The following is a 15,127-nucleotide window of genomic DNA, read 5'->3' on the forward strand; positions in this document are numbered from 1 at the left end:
CGCCTCCATCTATTTCTCTGGCCTCCAGACAGCTGAGTGGCTCTTCTGGATTTCGCTGACACTGCGCCTGGTCCCGCCTGGCCTTTTTTAATCAGGATGGACACTCTGGAGTCAGAGCTAACTTGTCCAATCTGCCTGGAGCTCTTTGAAGACCCACTGCTGCTCCCCTGTGCCCATAGCCTGTGCTTCGGCTGCGCCCACCGCATCCTCGTCTCCCACTGCACCACCAACGAATCAGTTCAGAGTATCGGCGCCTTCCAGTGCCCCACCTGTAGATATGTCATTTCCCTGAGTCCAGAGCGTGGACTAGAAGGACTTAAGAGAAACGTGACCTTGCAGAATATTATTGATAGAGTTCAACGGGCCTCATCTTCAGCCGGGCTCCCCCTGCCGCTGTCGTTGCCTGCCCCTCACAGTGGGCCCAACTCTCCCGGCGAGGAAGGTAGCAACCGGTTGGCCCTGGTCCCCCTCAGCGCTGCCATGTCCAGCCCGAGCACACCTCCGGAGCCGGTCCAGTGCCAGTTCTGCGAGCAGGACCCGCCACAGGACGCTGTTAAGACATGTGTAACGTGTGAGGTGTCGTACTGCGACGAATGCCTCAGAGCGACGCACCCCAACAAGAAGCCGTTCACTGGCCACCGGCTCATCGAGCCTATGCCGGACTGCCACCTCAGAGGGCTCCAGTGCCTGGAGCACGAGGAGGAAAAGGTGAACATGTACTGTGTCACTGACGACCAGCTCATCTGCTCACTCTGCAAGTTAGTTGGACGTCACAGGGACCACCAGGTGGCAGCACTGAGCGACCGCTATGAAAAACTCAAGGTAAGCACAGAAATGGATTTTTTTCTCACCCTTCTTATGTTTGCTTAATTGATTTTAATGAAGTTATTTCACATTTGAAATCTTCTAAAAATCCCCATTTTCTAATTAAAACCTGCAAGATCCGTCACATTCTAATGACAGATAAGCTTATACTTTCTTTGTTCTTTATCTTATACCCATATAATGAATATTAAACTTTAATTTTACTCTGCTCAAAAGTGTGAAATTTTCTATTATCCTTATCCAGGTATCTCACTCGATTATCATGTGAGATTATCATGTGCTGACTTATTATCTCTGCTGAATAATTAAGCAATTAGCATAATCACTGCGCCATGCCACTGTGCCAGGAGGGCGTTCAGAAGCAAGCACACAGAGCGAATATGGGGAGTGTCATTAGTGACGAGGCATGGTGTCTTTAATGAGGTTGCAGGTTAACGAGCACCAATTGCCTGCTGGGTGTAGGTGTGCTTAATTGAGCATGGCTATTACAATGTGCTGGTAATGGAGATGGAGGCAGTGTGTGTCTGTGCGTGTGTGTGTCTTACAGCAAAGATCATGCAGAAGTAAATGTTACCTTGGATGTCCACCAGATGGTTTCTTCTATTAATCTGCCTTTGACTAATATAAGCACTTTGCTGGAGAGTGTCTCCAGTGACTTAGGATTACATTTGCATAATGTTGGAGTATTTTAATGGCTTCTATAAAAGGGAAGGGAGACAAAAAAGGGAAAAAATAGGTCAAAGTAGAAATGGCCAAGGTATAGCGACTTCAGTCCAAAGCCAAGCTTTCATAGTACAAAGCAAAATCCAGAAACTAGGAGTATGCAGTTACCTCCATTTACAAAGCTGAATTAATGAATGCAAGACACATCACTAGTCTCCACATCACACCCCTGATGATGTAAGTTCACTTTTACCTCACGTTTGTGGTCCTACTAGGCTGCTAGTAATCTGATTTTAGATCAGCACAGAGAAAGTTTTCTCTGGCAAACGGCCTTCTATGTCACACAATGAACACATCACTTCTTCTGTTCAGTTAGAGTAAGCAGGTCAACAGGTCAACAGTTTGCAACAACACTTTCTGTTTTCGAATGCGTCTTTGTCTTCAGTTAAAGTTGAAAATTAGACATTATTTAAGTTATGTAAAACAGTATATAGGCACATACAGATACACTATCACTATTTCAGCTTAGCTTTGTTGAATCATAACCATTGTTGGAGTCTTTACTCAAAACAAGTAACAGATTACACATTACTCAGTACTTTTCATCTAAGTAAAATGAATGGAAATAAATTGTCTCATACTTACAAGTTAGGAATATCAACCATAGGCTACAGTTCTGCACACAACTCAAATGACTGTCTGAATGAGACACATATACAATCTTTCCTTTAGCATGTACGTATGTAATGTGCCAAGAACACAAAGCAAAGTTGAAAACAAACTCAAAGAGACTTTAAAGGGATCGCCATGGTAATTCTACTTTACAAATAGGGAATGGAGGCTACAACGTCACTGCCTCTGTTACCTGTTGAACTTCAGACTCTGGCTGTTGGGCTGGGGCCAGCATGCGATTAACTTTGTCTTCATTCTGTGCTCTTGACTAGCTTTGTGTTAGCATGTTTTTGTGTAGAGGGTTGCAAAAGAACTGAGATTGTGTTAGCGGTGCTTGTTTCTGTCCTGGACTAATCATGAGCTTGTCCCTTTGTGCTATCAAAGAAAAAAACTGTTTCTATCACCACATTTTCCTCCTCCTGCACATGAACTGAAATTAGCTGATTATAGCACAAATGGGTCTGTGAGATATCCCATTAATAATGTTTTTCCATGATCAACATTGACCAGTCACATTTTTGTGATGTCATAGCTTTGAAATATGGAGGAAAGTGTCTTAGGTTGTATAAAACTCTCTTCCAGAAAAAATTAGTCATGTTAAAAGAAAACAAAAACACTGCTGTATAGTTGTTTAGAAGTGGGAATTAGCTATAGAGCACAGGGCTGTAAACATGTTTTTCTGCTTTAAAGTTGGGCATTTTAAGATGCTAATCTACTGGGACTGACTCGCTTTTGGAGGCAGCCTCAAGCAGCAGCTGGAGGAACTGACTTTTTTGTGCTATTTCTGTGTTCCTCTTGGTATCGACCCCAATCATCATGATCCCTACTGGTGCATCCTAAGTATACCCATTTATGCATCTACTGTAGGTTGCAGCTGTGTCACCTCTAATGTCCAGCACAAGCGCATTCACTTAGGTCAAGCCTGATGATTTGAATAAAGACAACGTTTGAGCTTTTACGCTGATAAGTCCACACAAGCATACGTGCAACAGGGAGAATAGAGATTCCCCACCACCGCACCAAAGCAGCAGGCAGGGAAATACATGTAACTTTTCCAAAGTGTCATTTAACCAGGGGACATTTTTTGGCCACGTACCACACACACACACACACACACACACACACACACACACACACACACACACACACACACACACACACACACACACACACACACACACACAGAGAGATAGTGTTTATTCAGCCTTGCTAAGCACCCCTAAATATAATGTCAAGAGTGAGCGTGGTTCTCCTTTTACAAGGGCTTTGACATATGTGTTGGTAGTTGGTAATATGTCCTTGGAGAAAGGGCATGCAGTGATATAATCAGAGAAATTGAACCTAACTAAAATCAGTGATTATGATTACATATGTGTGCACCCAATAAAAATGCCTACAAACATTCCCTCCTGCCTTTCTGTTTATCATTGTTTTGTTTTAGAACCAGCTTTGCCTCCAGTGATGGGCTTGATGTTCTTTGTCATTAGATTTAATGTGGGTGCCTCTACCGCCTCATGTTGCCTGTTTCAGCAAATTTAGGCAGAGAAGAAAAATTAGCAGGAAGGCTACAGGTTAGTGCATCATCTAATTATCATGATTTTCTTTCTCCCCGCTCTCCCGCCATTCAACCAGAGAGAAATAGCACAGGTCAGCACACCCTGCAGTTATTATACAAACTAATTATCGCCTATACCACAAAACAAAAACACAACCCCCCCCCAAAACAAAACAACTGGATGGCACTCGTGTCTCCTACTTGCGCAGAGGTTTTTAAATACTGCCTGTGTAAGCCAAGAAAGTGTGCAAGACAAATTGTTTAGACCAAGCAAACCATGTCATACTTTGAATCCGCGTGAGCAATACTACTGCAGCTCATGTGCATTCCCAAGTTTCAAGCGTTTCTTAACAGTTATGTGAGAGGATACACGTCTAAAACCAAATGAGGGATTTCTGTCACATGTTCCAACTTTGTTATTCAGTCATTTCCCCCCCAAACGTCTTGACATTTACTTCTGACAGGGCTCGTTGGTTAAATGAAGTTCTTGTTGAAATATATAGTCCTCCTGCTGTTTGACATCACTCAGAGTACCTTGTGAGGACACTGACAACAGATGGGAAAACAAAGCATATGTGACTGCTTCATTAACTTGTGAGCGCGCTCGCTCGATTTTTCTCGCACACTTACACAAAAGGAAACATACACACGAAGGCACTAACGTCTACACACACACGGACACACACAGTTTATACACACAGGCATTTCAACGGGCTCTCCATAATCTACTGAAATATTTAAAAGAAAGGAAAACTTCATAAGAATATTAAAATGCAAATTTAAAACAGAACACTTTAAAAGCCAAAGACGGGGAAAAAAGTAAAAGACAAAGAAAATAACATAATAAAATATGAACCAGTTGAATGAATGAGCAGGTAAGATTAAATCTGAATTTATTAAATAAGTACAAGGTCCATATTAAGTAAAAGCAGTAGAAAAAAGTCATTAGCTTGGCTTTAAACATAGCTCGAGTTGGGGCAGCTCTAGGCCCCAAATGCAGCTGAATCACAACTGTGCACTGGTTTAAAGTCAGTTTGTTGGATTTGGTTTGAACCAGTCCTTGCAGGTCTGAGAGATGTGTCTGCTTTTTGTTTTTTTATTCTGCAATCCAGGTCCTGAAGTTCAGTGCTGTATTACACAAGAAGCCAGAACAAATTGGTTTAATGTGTTCTCTCTTCTTGGTGTGTAGGCAGTATTCTAGTGGCAGCTTTTTAAATGAATTGGGAGGCCAGTAGGAAGGACATTTCTATCCAAGCAAAAACAAAACAAAACATTTTTGCTATCTATAAGTCATAATTTCAGGTAATTTGGTGGTATCTTACATTTTCAACATTGTAAATCACATTTCAGAGAAGATGACATGAAATTTTGAGTTACATATTGTATTTCAAGTTAACCATGTGCTTTGCAACATAACTTTGAAAGTTTATTTTAAAAATCACCAAAGTGCTTGCTCATAGGGGGTCATATGACTGTTGGGCTTTTCTCTGTATGTATTATTGTAGGGTCTGCCTTACAATATAAAGCGCCTTGAGGTGACTGTTTTTATGATTTGGAGCTGTAGAAATAAAATTGATTTGAATTGATTATTTTACCATGTTTTGTGTTAGCTGTCATATAGCTAACATTTGCTCTGTGTTAGCAAGCTACTATTATTAGCTAAACATAATGTTATAAGCCACCACTGAGCTGATGCCATGTACTTTTGGCTACATCTACTCACTCTTTTATATTTAATGGGGTGTGCCAGTATAATGCAGCTTCATGATATTAGCTTTTTTGTGTTTTGTTTTGTTTTGGTAGCAAGTTGAAATGAACTGTCTTTGCACTTTGTCTCAATGAAATGGTGAAGGGTATGCAATTAAAAAAATGAAAGAACTAATTTCAGTCATCTCTTTTGAGCTGTTGTGAAGAAATTGCATTTTTGCGTGCCTAGATGGTGAGAACATCAAATTTGCAATCACTTTACAAACTGATAAATTGACTGTTTGTTACTGAGGTGAAAATTCCAGGGTTTTTTCTTCAAAAAAGTAGAAAAGAACATTAACACAACAGCATTTCTGATCATTCATAAACACGACTTTAAGTCCAGGATAAAAAAAAAAAGCCCATTGAGCTGAATATTATACATTATCCTTCAAGTTAAAGACGGATTATTGCTAATCACATTAAAAGCCACACTTTATTTTTCAGACCACTGGCTTGTTTTGCTGTCTTCAGTAAGAGTGAGGCTTAAAATATATCTCTGCCTCAGGATAAGTTCTGATTCAAGGCACCACACATGTCACGTCACTTAACTTTAATTCATTTCTGTAAGCTATTACTTTTTCTCTAATCTGTGCATGGCAGCATTTTGTGAAACAATGCATTAAAACCAGACAGCATATAGTCATAAATAAATAAAAGCAATGCTGAGCTATGATTATGCAACACAAGTACATTTAGACACAGACTGTCCTCAGATTTTATGAGCATTGTACAGTATACAGTGAATGCGTTGTGCTTTAAAAAGGCAGGTTGCGTGGTAAACAGAAACAGGGTAGGAAGTAAATTGAGGTCTAACAGAATTACCAAGTAAAGTGCAATGCAATATTAATGGTGAAAAACGCATTTGATATTTAATTTATAAAGACAGAAAACTTTGGGGAGACTTCTTAGACGAGGAGGTCCAGCACGTAGCCTCACTTTGTCAGGTAGTTCCAATAGCTTAAAGCCAAACTGCTCAATCTGTTACAGGTCACCCAATTTTCTTTAGATATGATTTTTCACTTTTTTTTCTTTCATTATAAAGTCTGACAACTTGGAACTGTTTTGGTCATATTTTCTGGAACATTTCATTCATATCACTTTTTGCCCTGATCTGCTGGAGTTTGAGATATCCCCACTCCACAGGGGGTGCGGGGGAGAATATCAGATGATTGGAATAGTTTCCTTTTTTTCCAGTGGCAGTGGTGGTGGTGTGTGTCTGATAAGAGCCATGGAGGTTATTGTGGGAACACCCATCCTTTTTTGGAGATAAAATTACCCCCGTCACAGAGGAGGCAGCTGGGAATAGCTTTTAAAGTCCTTGGCTCTGGGTCTGAGGAGAAAGAACCTTGAGGATAAAAGATGGCAGCTGCTCTTTGTGTGTGTAATTTCAAATCACAGGTTGGTTCTGTTTTGTTGTAATCCACTTTGGTTAATCAGCTGCCCTTTAGTGTTAAAAAATACGTGGGGCTGTCAAGTACAAACACATTAAAACATGAGCAGACACAAAAGCTTCTGAACCATAACCTTGGTGATAAGCATGACATTTAGCTCCATGTCTTCCAGCCACCTCATTCATCTTTTATATCATTAAAAAAATACTTATTCCCTTACATGCTTTGACAGTCCATCCTATCGTCCTGACCTTTTTTCTTCCTTTTTTTAAATGCAACCTTGACTTTGGCAAACAATCTTTAAAGTGGATCATAAAACAGCAATAAAAAGCTAAATTAAAAATACATATGCTGACAGCCAAAAGCATACAGTGTGTCAGTACAATTTGACATCACACCCTCCACTGGTGCTGCCGCTGGGTGTGATCAAAAGCTCAACAAGCTTGAAACTTTCAAACAGAGAGAGTGAACACTGCTTCTTCCCTCTGACCACACAGCAGTGATGCCAGAGTGTAGAGGACACTCTGCATCACTTTACTGATGCAGCAAGATGAAAAGTAAACCCATTGTTTTTTAGGGGGCAACTGGCTATTCTTTAATATGCCAGTCATATTTATCACCTACAATATTATGGTATAGAGTCACTTAAATCTTCAACAGCTGATCTTCTTGGACTTCTTGAGGAAGGATCATGTTTGCAAGTAAGCAAGAGTCAGTTAGTTGGTAAATCATCTTTCTCAGCTACACCCCCCCCCCCCCCCCCCCCAAAAAAAAAAAAAACCCCCAAAAAACACAAAAAAAACACAAAAAAACATCAACAACATCCTGACAAAAAGTGTAAGGAGCATTACCAAAAAAGAATTTCAACAATGTCCTACTTTCTAAACATTCATTCAGTCACATACACACAGCACAGTCACAACATAGTTTGACAAACATAAAATAGTGTTTCTGTCCTAACAAGGTGATTCTGAAAAAACTATTACCTGCAAACATGGCATATCTGTGTGCAGTGTGTCCTTAAAAAAACAAGGAAATTGAACATGTAGAGGGTAAAGAAAGAATCTGTTCCAGATGAACAGTATTTTAATGTCATGTTCTTAAGAAATCAACTAAAAATCCAACAAAGACCTGACTTGGGACCTGAGAGATGCATCTGGCCCTTCAGTTTATGTTCTATTGTTCGTCAAAAATTGTCTAGGTGGAAAAATGTCTACGAAGAAGGGAAACAAAGAGAAAAGGCTGTAGATATACCAAATTTTGTAAGGAAGTAGACTAAAAATGAAGTGATTAATCCAAATTTGTTTCTTGACTCAAGTCAGGTCAGGTACGACAGTGTCTACAGCCATCTGTAAAGCATGGTTGAGGCTCTGTCATGGTTTGGGGATACATTTCAGCCAGTGATGTTGCGGACTATGTGGATCCAAATTCATGGAAATATGAAACAGAAACGTACCATCAGATTTTGATCCATCATCCAGTACCATCTGGAAGAATCTGATTGGCAACGGCTTCATTTTCCAGCATGACAATGATCCCAAACACTCCACCAATGCAGTAAAAGTGTACCTGGATAGAAAAGCCACTCTTTCAGTCTTGATCTCCCCAGAGCCTGGACCTCGACATTTTGGATATTTGCTGCTCTGGTTCTGGTCATATCAAAGTCTGGTATGTTTGAGGTGAAAGCACGATGTTAGCATTTGTATTGTTGCCCTTGTAAAGTTGAAATAGTGACATTATTATTATACTTTGCTTATTTGTGGTTAGCATAAATAGACTGCTGTGTTTGTGCATTGGGCTCTTTGTCTTCGGAACTGGTTACTAGCATTTCCTGTTGTTTAGTGCTTTTGAGTCATTTTGCCCTCGAAAGATCTGCCTGCTGCTGTTAGATGGAGTATTGATGTAGCTACTTAGAAGATAAAAAGATAAATCCTAAACTAGAGTCTGCATTTCAAACCAAGGATGTTATAAGATGCTTGGTATCCCATGCGCTCATATACAGATATGAGATTCTCTCTTTAACTGTAATAAATAAAAGCCACTCTGTGAAAATTTACAGTGCATTGTGTAGCACTCGCAGACAACTTTTACTTCCTGTACTCAATGTTCTCCTCGCTCTGGGCTTTTTTGTTTCTCTCTCTCTCTCTCTCTCTCTCACACACACTTTTTCAATTTCTTCTACGACAATGCTCCTTTCATGCTGTGTTTTCTTTTTGCTCTGCTGTGCTTTGCTTCATAATCAGTGCCCTTTTCCTGTAGCAGTCATCTGTGCTTCTCTCAGATTGATAAAAAAAGACAAACAATTTGTTCCCAATTTATAACTTAGCTCACTAGTGGAAACCAACCAATACACAACGCCTACTTCATTGATGATATGAGATAAATACATTATAGATGTGTGTAGGGACAGGTAGACAGACTATAAAGCAGAGCAGTAAACAAGCATGGGCTCTTTTAAAGTTCCCGTTTCCTCTTCCTGCTTCCTCTTTAATGTCTGTCTTGCTGTTTAACTGTCTGCCTTTGTTCTTCCTCATCTTTTCCTCACAGTCTCTCTCCTCATCTGCATGACTGAGGTTTCTCTGATCTCTCTAACTCATGAACCAGGAAGAGAATGGAGATGAATCCTCAGAGCACAATCCTGCTCAATGTCACAGTAAATCTTAGAAAAGACGTAGGTCCTCTGAAGTTTTGACTTCATTTGCTTACCATTTCCTATCTGTGAGTGAGCGAGCATGTGTGATCCGCTCGCATACATTCTTAGCTTATCAGCACTGCTCCAGGTTGATTTGTTTCATTCACAGCATGCATCTACAGCCATTTTTGAACACATGAACAGTGCATACACTGATAACAAGTGTGATGCTTGTTATATAGAGACATGTAACCTTTTTTGAAGCCATCACAAAGATGTTAGGTGATGAAAGAGATGAAAAATTTGCTTCGGTTTCAAAGAGTGGATTCTTTTAGGGCGATTTAAGAAGAACCTAAGAGAAGTTCTGAGCATGCTGCAGCAGAACACCTTCTTACTAATTAAAAACAGATGCCATTGAGTGAATAAGCTTTTCTTTGAAATATAAAAACCTCACAAAAACTGTTTTGAACTCTCATGGCTGTTAGGCTGAAGCACTTGAAACTTCTTGGCTACATTTAGGCACTAAAAGTTTTTTCGTTACTCTTAGGTACTGAAAAGTACTTAGTTCAGTTTATCCATTTAAAACTATTTGGTTAGATTTGGGCATAAGAAAGTTACAGTTAGGTTTAGATACTGAAAACGCCTTGATAGGTTTAGGTACTGAATGTTTCTTGGTTGGGTTTGGGTACTGAAATTTACTTAGTTGGGTTTAGGGACTGACAACTACTTGGTTAGATTCAGGTACTGAAAAGTACTTGTTTAGTTTTAGGCACTGGAAATTTCTTGCTTAGGTGTGGGTACTAAAGAAAAGACCATAGTTTGGCAAAAAAAAAATATTCTTTTTCACAACATTTGAAAAATAATGACTTAAACCCAGCTTACTAACACCGTGAGCCTGTGCATCCGGGCACAGGGGCCAAATATACCTTCATTCCAAAAGCCCCAATCCGGTGATTTTGCCAAAACAGCTTTAATTGAGGCCCTGGGAATGAGAACAGGCTTGAATTATGCGTCTTCTGATGGAACTGCTCTTCATTCACTTCGCCTACTTACTCAGTTTGAGCCAAGTCTCAAGTCTCTACACAAAAGCCTGAATCAAACCGCCTCTACAGAACAGGTTAAGACTGCTCCTCTATCGCTGACCTCTGGATGTTTACATAAATCCTAGGTGGGTTGTGGGAGTAAACTAACAAGCTTTCTGAAAGTGTGGAAACCAAGTGGACTGAGAAGTCCATACCTTGATATTTTTAGGCTGCATGGTGATGCACAATCCATTTCTTGATATTTTCTATGAAAGAAACATGGGAGATGTCACAAAGTACTGGAAATCAACTACAGTTTTACTGGGTAATCTGTTTTCACTCTGTTGGGCATGGCTCATTGGTGTTGCAGTGGAGTAGTATCAGTGTCTGATCCACAGTCAGTGTGTTCTCTGCAGCAGATGGCAATGAACAACCAGCTAAAAGAAATCATTATTGGTGTACAACAAGTATTTGTAGCATTTTGTAGCATTTTTACAATTTTACCTCCCATTAAACAGCCATATCAAACAAGGAAGTGAGTAAAAACACTTTGACATGACATTTTTTATATGCAACACATTTTTTGGTACTGCCTCACTCGGTTAGCTCAGTTTTTACCGGCAACTTGTGTTTCAGTGGGACGAAAAACAAAAATTACTCTTTTGTCTGATGGCTTTGAAAAGAACTGTATCTTTCTTAGTGCGTCCTTTCTGCAAATAAATTAACCCGGTCAGCTGTTTCAAATATTCAGTTTTTTTTTGGGTTTTTTTGCCTGTCCCATTTGGTTCTTTAGCCATCAGAATTGTTGTCTGAAGACCAACAAGGATACCCAATGGATTTATTTTGCCAAATGGATCATCGTGGCATTGCCGTATTGGTCCATTTGATCGACCTTTGTTTTTATTATTTATTATATTTTATTTTCAGATGTTACAGACGGGACAGACATGAGTGAGGGATAGGAAAGGGAGAGAGAAAGAGGAAGGAAAAGAAAAACGGAAGGGGAGAGGGACAGTGAGAAAGGGGGGGAGAAAAAAAAATCTCCTGGATCACCTGTTGAGAGAGAAAGAAGAGAAAACAAGCAAAAAAAAAAAACAAAGCAACATACTAAACACAACACCATCGCATTAATCTAGCTAAGTGTAAACAGCAGTAAATACTAAATATTCAATGTTGTTGTGCAGCACGCAGGACAGACAGCGCACAATGTGCTTTGAAGTACAGTGGGGCAAAAAAGTATTTAGTCAGCCACCGATTGTGCAAGTTCCCCCACCTAAAATGATGACAGAGGTCAGTAATTTGCACCAGAGGTACACTTCAACTGTGAGAGACAGAATGTGAAAAAAAAATCCATGAATCCACATGGTAGGATTTGTAAAGAATTTATTCGTAAATCAGGGTGGAAAATAAGTATTTGGTCAATAACAAAAATACAACTCAATACTTTGTAACATAGCCTTTGTTGGCAATAACAGAGGTCAAACGTTTACTATAGGTCTTTACCAGGTTTGCACACACAGTAGCTGGTATTTTGGCCCATTCCTCCATGCAGATCTTCTCGAGAGCAGTGATGTTTTGGGGCTGTCGCCGAGCAACACGGACTTTCAACTCCCGCCACAGATTTTCTATGGGGTTGAGGTCTGGAGACTGGCTAGGCCACTCCAGGACTTTCAAATGCTTCTTACGGAGCCACTCCTTTGTTGCCCGGGCGGTGTGTTTTGGATCATTGTCATGTTGGAAGACCCAGCCTCGTTTCATCTTCAAAGTTCTCACTGATGGAAGGAGGTTTTGGCTCAAAATCTCACGATACATGGCCCCATTCATTCTGTCCTTAACACGGATCAGTCGTCCTGTCCCCTTGGCAGAAAAACAGCCCCATAGCATGATGTTTCCACCCCCATGCTTCACAGTAGGTATGGTGTTCTTGGGATGCAACTCAGTATCCTTCTTCCTCCAAACACGACGAGTTGAGTTTATACCAAAAAGTTCTACTTTGGTTTCATCTGACCACATGACATTCTCCCAATCCTCTGCTGTATCATCCATGTGCTCTCTGGCAAACTTCAGACGGGCCTGGACATGCACTGGCTTCAGCAGCGGAACACGTCTGGCACTGCGGGATTTGATTCCCTGCCGTTGTAGTGTGTTACTGATGGTGACCTTTGTTACTTTGGTCCCAGCTCTCTGCAGGTCATTCACCAGGTCCCCCCGTGTGGTTCTGGGATCTTTGCTCACCGTTCTCATGATCATTTTGACCCCACGGGATGAGATCTTGCGTGGAGCCCCAGATCGAGGGAGATTATCAGTGGTCTTGTATGTCTTCCATTTTCTGATGATTGCTCCCACAGTTGATTTTTTCACACCAAGCTGCTTGCCTATTGTAGATTCACTCTTCCCAGTCTGGTGCAGGTCTACAATACTTTTCCTGGTGTCCTTCGAAAGCTCTTTGGTCTTGGCCATGGCGGAGTTTGGAGTCTGACTGTTTGAGGCTGTGGACAGGTGTCTTTTATACAGATGATGAGTTCAAACAGGTGCCATTCATACAGGTAACGAGTGGGGGACAGAAAAGCGTCTTACAGAAGACGTTACAGGTCTGTGAGAGCCAGAGATTTTCCTTGTTTGAGGTGACCAAATACTTATTTTCCACCCTAATTTACGAATAAATTCTTTACAGATCCTACCATGTGGATTCATGGATTTTTTTTTTCACATTCTGTCTCTCACAGTTGAAGTGTACCTCTGGTGCAAATTACTGACCTCTGTCATCATTTTAAGTGGGGGAACTTGCACAATCGGTGGCTGACTAAATACTTTTTTGCCCTACTGTAGCAGCCAAGAAAGGTGTAATTTAAGTCTACGAGCAGTGAACACGCATGTGCATACCTGTGTGGATCAGCGCGCTTGTTTTCAAATGGTTTCCACATGTAATGGTCTGCAAGAGGATGTAGCGAGCCATAGCCCCGTCCCCCAGGGCATGAAGCAGGCATGGAGGAGATCCAGGCCCCAGACATCCAGAGGCCTCAGAGTGTGAGAGCCCAAGGAGGACCACCGGAGGGGCATCCGTGCCACCCTCATGGGAAGGGCTGAGGATCCCCAGACGAGACGTCACCCAGTAGCCACTGAGTAGAAGCTAGAGGGGGCTGCACCGGCGTGCCCACCGGCTCTGCCAGCAGCCAGCTGTGCCAGAGTGAACCGAGCCGCAGGCCCAGAGGCCGGAGACCCGAGGGCCCCCCGCACCCCGGAGGAGGCCTGACCGAGCAACAGGCGCCAAGCCCCGCCAAGTAGCCACCGGGAGTGAGCTGGTACATACCTGAGCGCCCAGCCCCGGACACCAAGAACCACCAATGCGCCGACCCTTGAGGGCATCAGTCACCGGCAGGGAGTGTGGTGAGGGGAGATAGGCCTTGGAGGGCCTGGGAGTTCCCAGAGAGGTGGAGTCTAAGACCCGACCTGACATATAGACACAGACAAACAGGCACATGACACAAACATGCATTCCCACCCTCATGCAAACATATACAAACACTCAGCACTCACCCAACGTAAGGACAAATATTCAGTTTTACTATTAAGTTTTACCTCCAAACTTCAAAATACTGGCACATTTTTAAATAAAGAAATGCTATAATGCAACATAAATCTGTGATAAAATAAAAACAAGTAAAATATCATGATAATAATAAAACTATAGTCACACACTCTGAATTAATAACTAAGTTTTAAATTTTTGTGTCAGTCTTTGTCTTTGTGTCAGGACAAAAACCACTTAGTAAAGGAGGACGGAGAAGGAAAAAGGTAGTCTAAGATCACTGTAGCATTCAAGCAATAAAATTTTTTTAGTACATGTAAGTGTTCCACATTTTTATAAACTGTATATTTCACATCTGCAGTGTCAAATGTGAAAGTATCCATCATTTTTTATTTAATCATTTTGCATCCATGTTAAGATAATCTAAATCCTGCGGCTCGCTATGTATATTAAAACTCAACAAATCAAAAAGGCTTAGCCAAGGTGATTCAGAGCAGATTAATTTCACACAGAGACTTTTCTGTTTTTTTGGAGGGATGCAGGGTAAAAATCTTGCTTGGACCGGCAGCAGAAAAAGAGGACAGGCAGACAAAGAGAAAGAGAGATGGTAGGATAAACCGGCAGGATGACTGACAGGTGACCTGACAGGGCTAGCAATCCCCAGAGATAAACGCCACTTGGCAAAATGGATGCTGTCGATGTGGAGTCCAAATAAAACAGCAAACAAACACTCAAAGGTTATGTTAACATGAACAGGAACGTAGCCATAAACAGAGGCACGGAAAACTTAACATAATTTTCGTTGCTCCTTTTCCCTTTTGTGCGTGTTTGTGTACTTCATGAACTTTACCTTTCCTACATTACACTGGGGTGTGGAAACACATTTCAACTGCATCTGAGGGAGCTGCTGACTTATTGTTGTTTCTCTTGTCCTCATCTCCATCCTTTCAGAGCTCATTTTTTTAGAGGGATAATGATGACAGCGCCATATTTTTGTTCAAAGAGTCCTTTATGCCTTGTTTGGTTTTTGTGTGTCATCGCCGTATTAAGGCCATCCATTTAAGCCGAGTACAGTAGTGTACACATGCT

At 41.2% G+C, this 15,127-nt stretch overlaps 1 protein-coding gene across 1 annotated transcript in view; it reads left to right on the forward strand.

Annotated features, from left to right (window-relative positions):
* Positions 1-15,127, forward strand: part of LOC308393493 (E3 ubiquitin-protein ligase Midline-1-like) — a 60,174-nt gene that overhangs the window by 18,407 nt on the left and 26,640 nt on the right. The window contains exon 2 of the mRNA XM_080877292.1: positions 29-822. Within this exon, the coding sequence (XP_080733418.1) occupies positions 97-822 (726 nt within the window). The 5' untranslated portion in view covers positions 29-96. The remainder of the gene's footprint in view (positions 1-28; positions 823-15,127) is intronic.

This window comes from Rhamphochromis sp. 'chilingali' (assembly GCF_963969265.1).
Source record: "Rhamphochromis sp. 'chilingali' genome assembly, chromosome: 3".
In the NCBI taxonomy this organism is placed as follows: Eukaryota; Metazoa; Chordata; class Actinopteri; order Cichliformes; family Cichlidae; genus Rhamphochromis; species Rhamphochromis sp. 'chilingali'.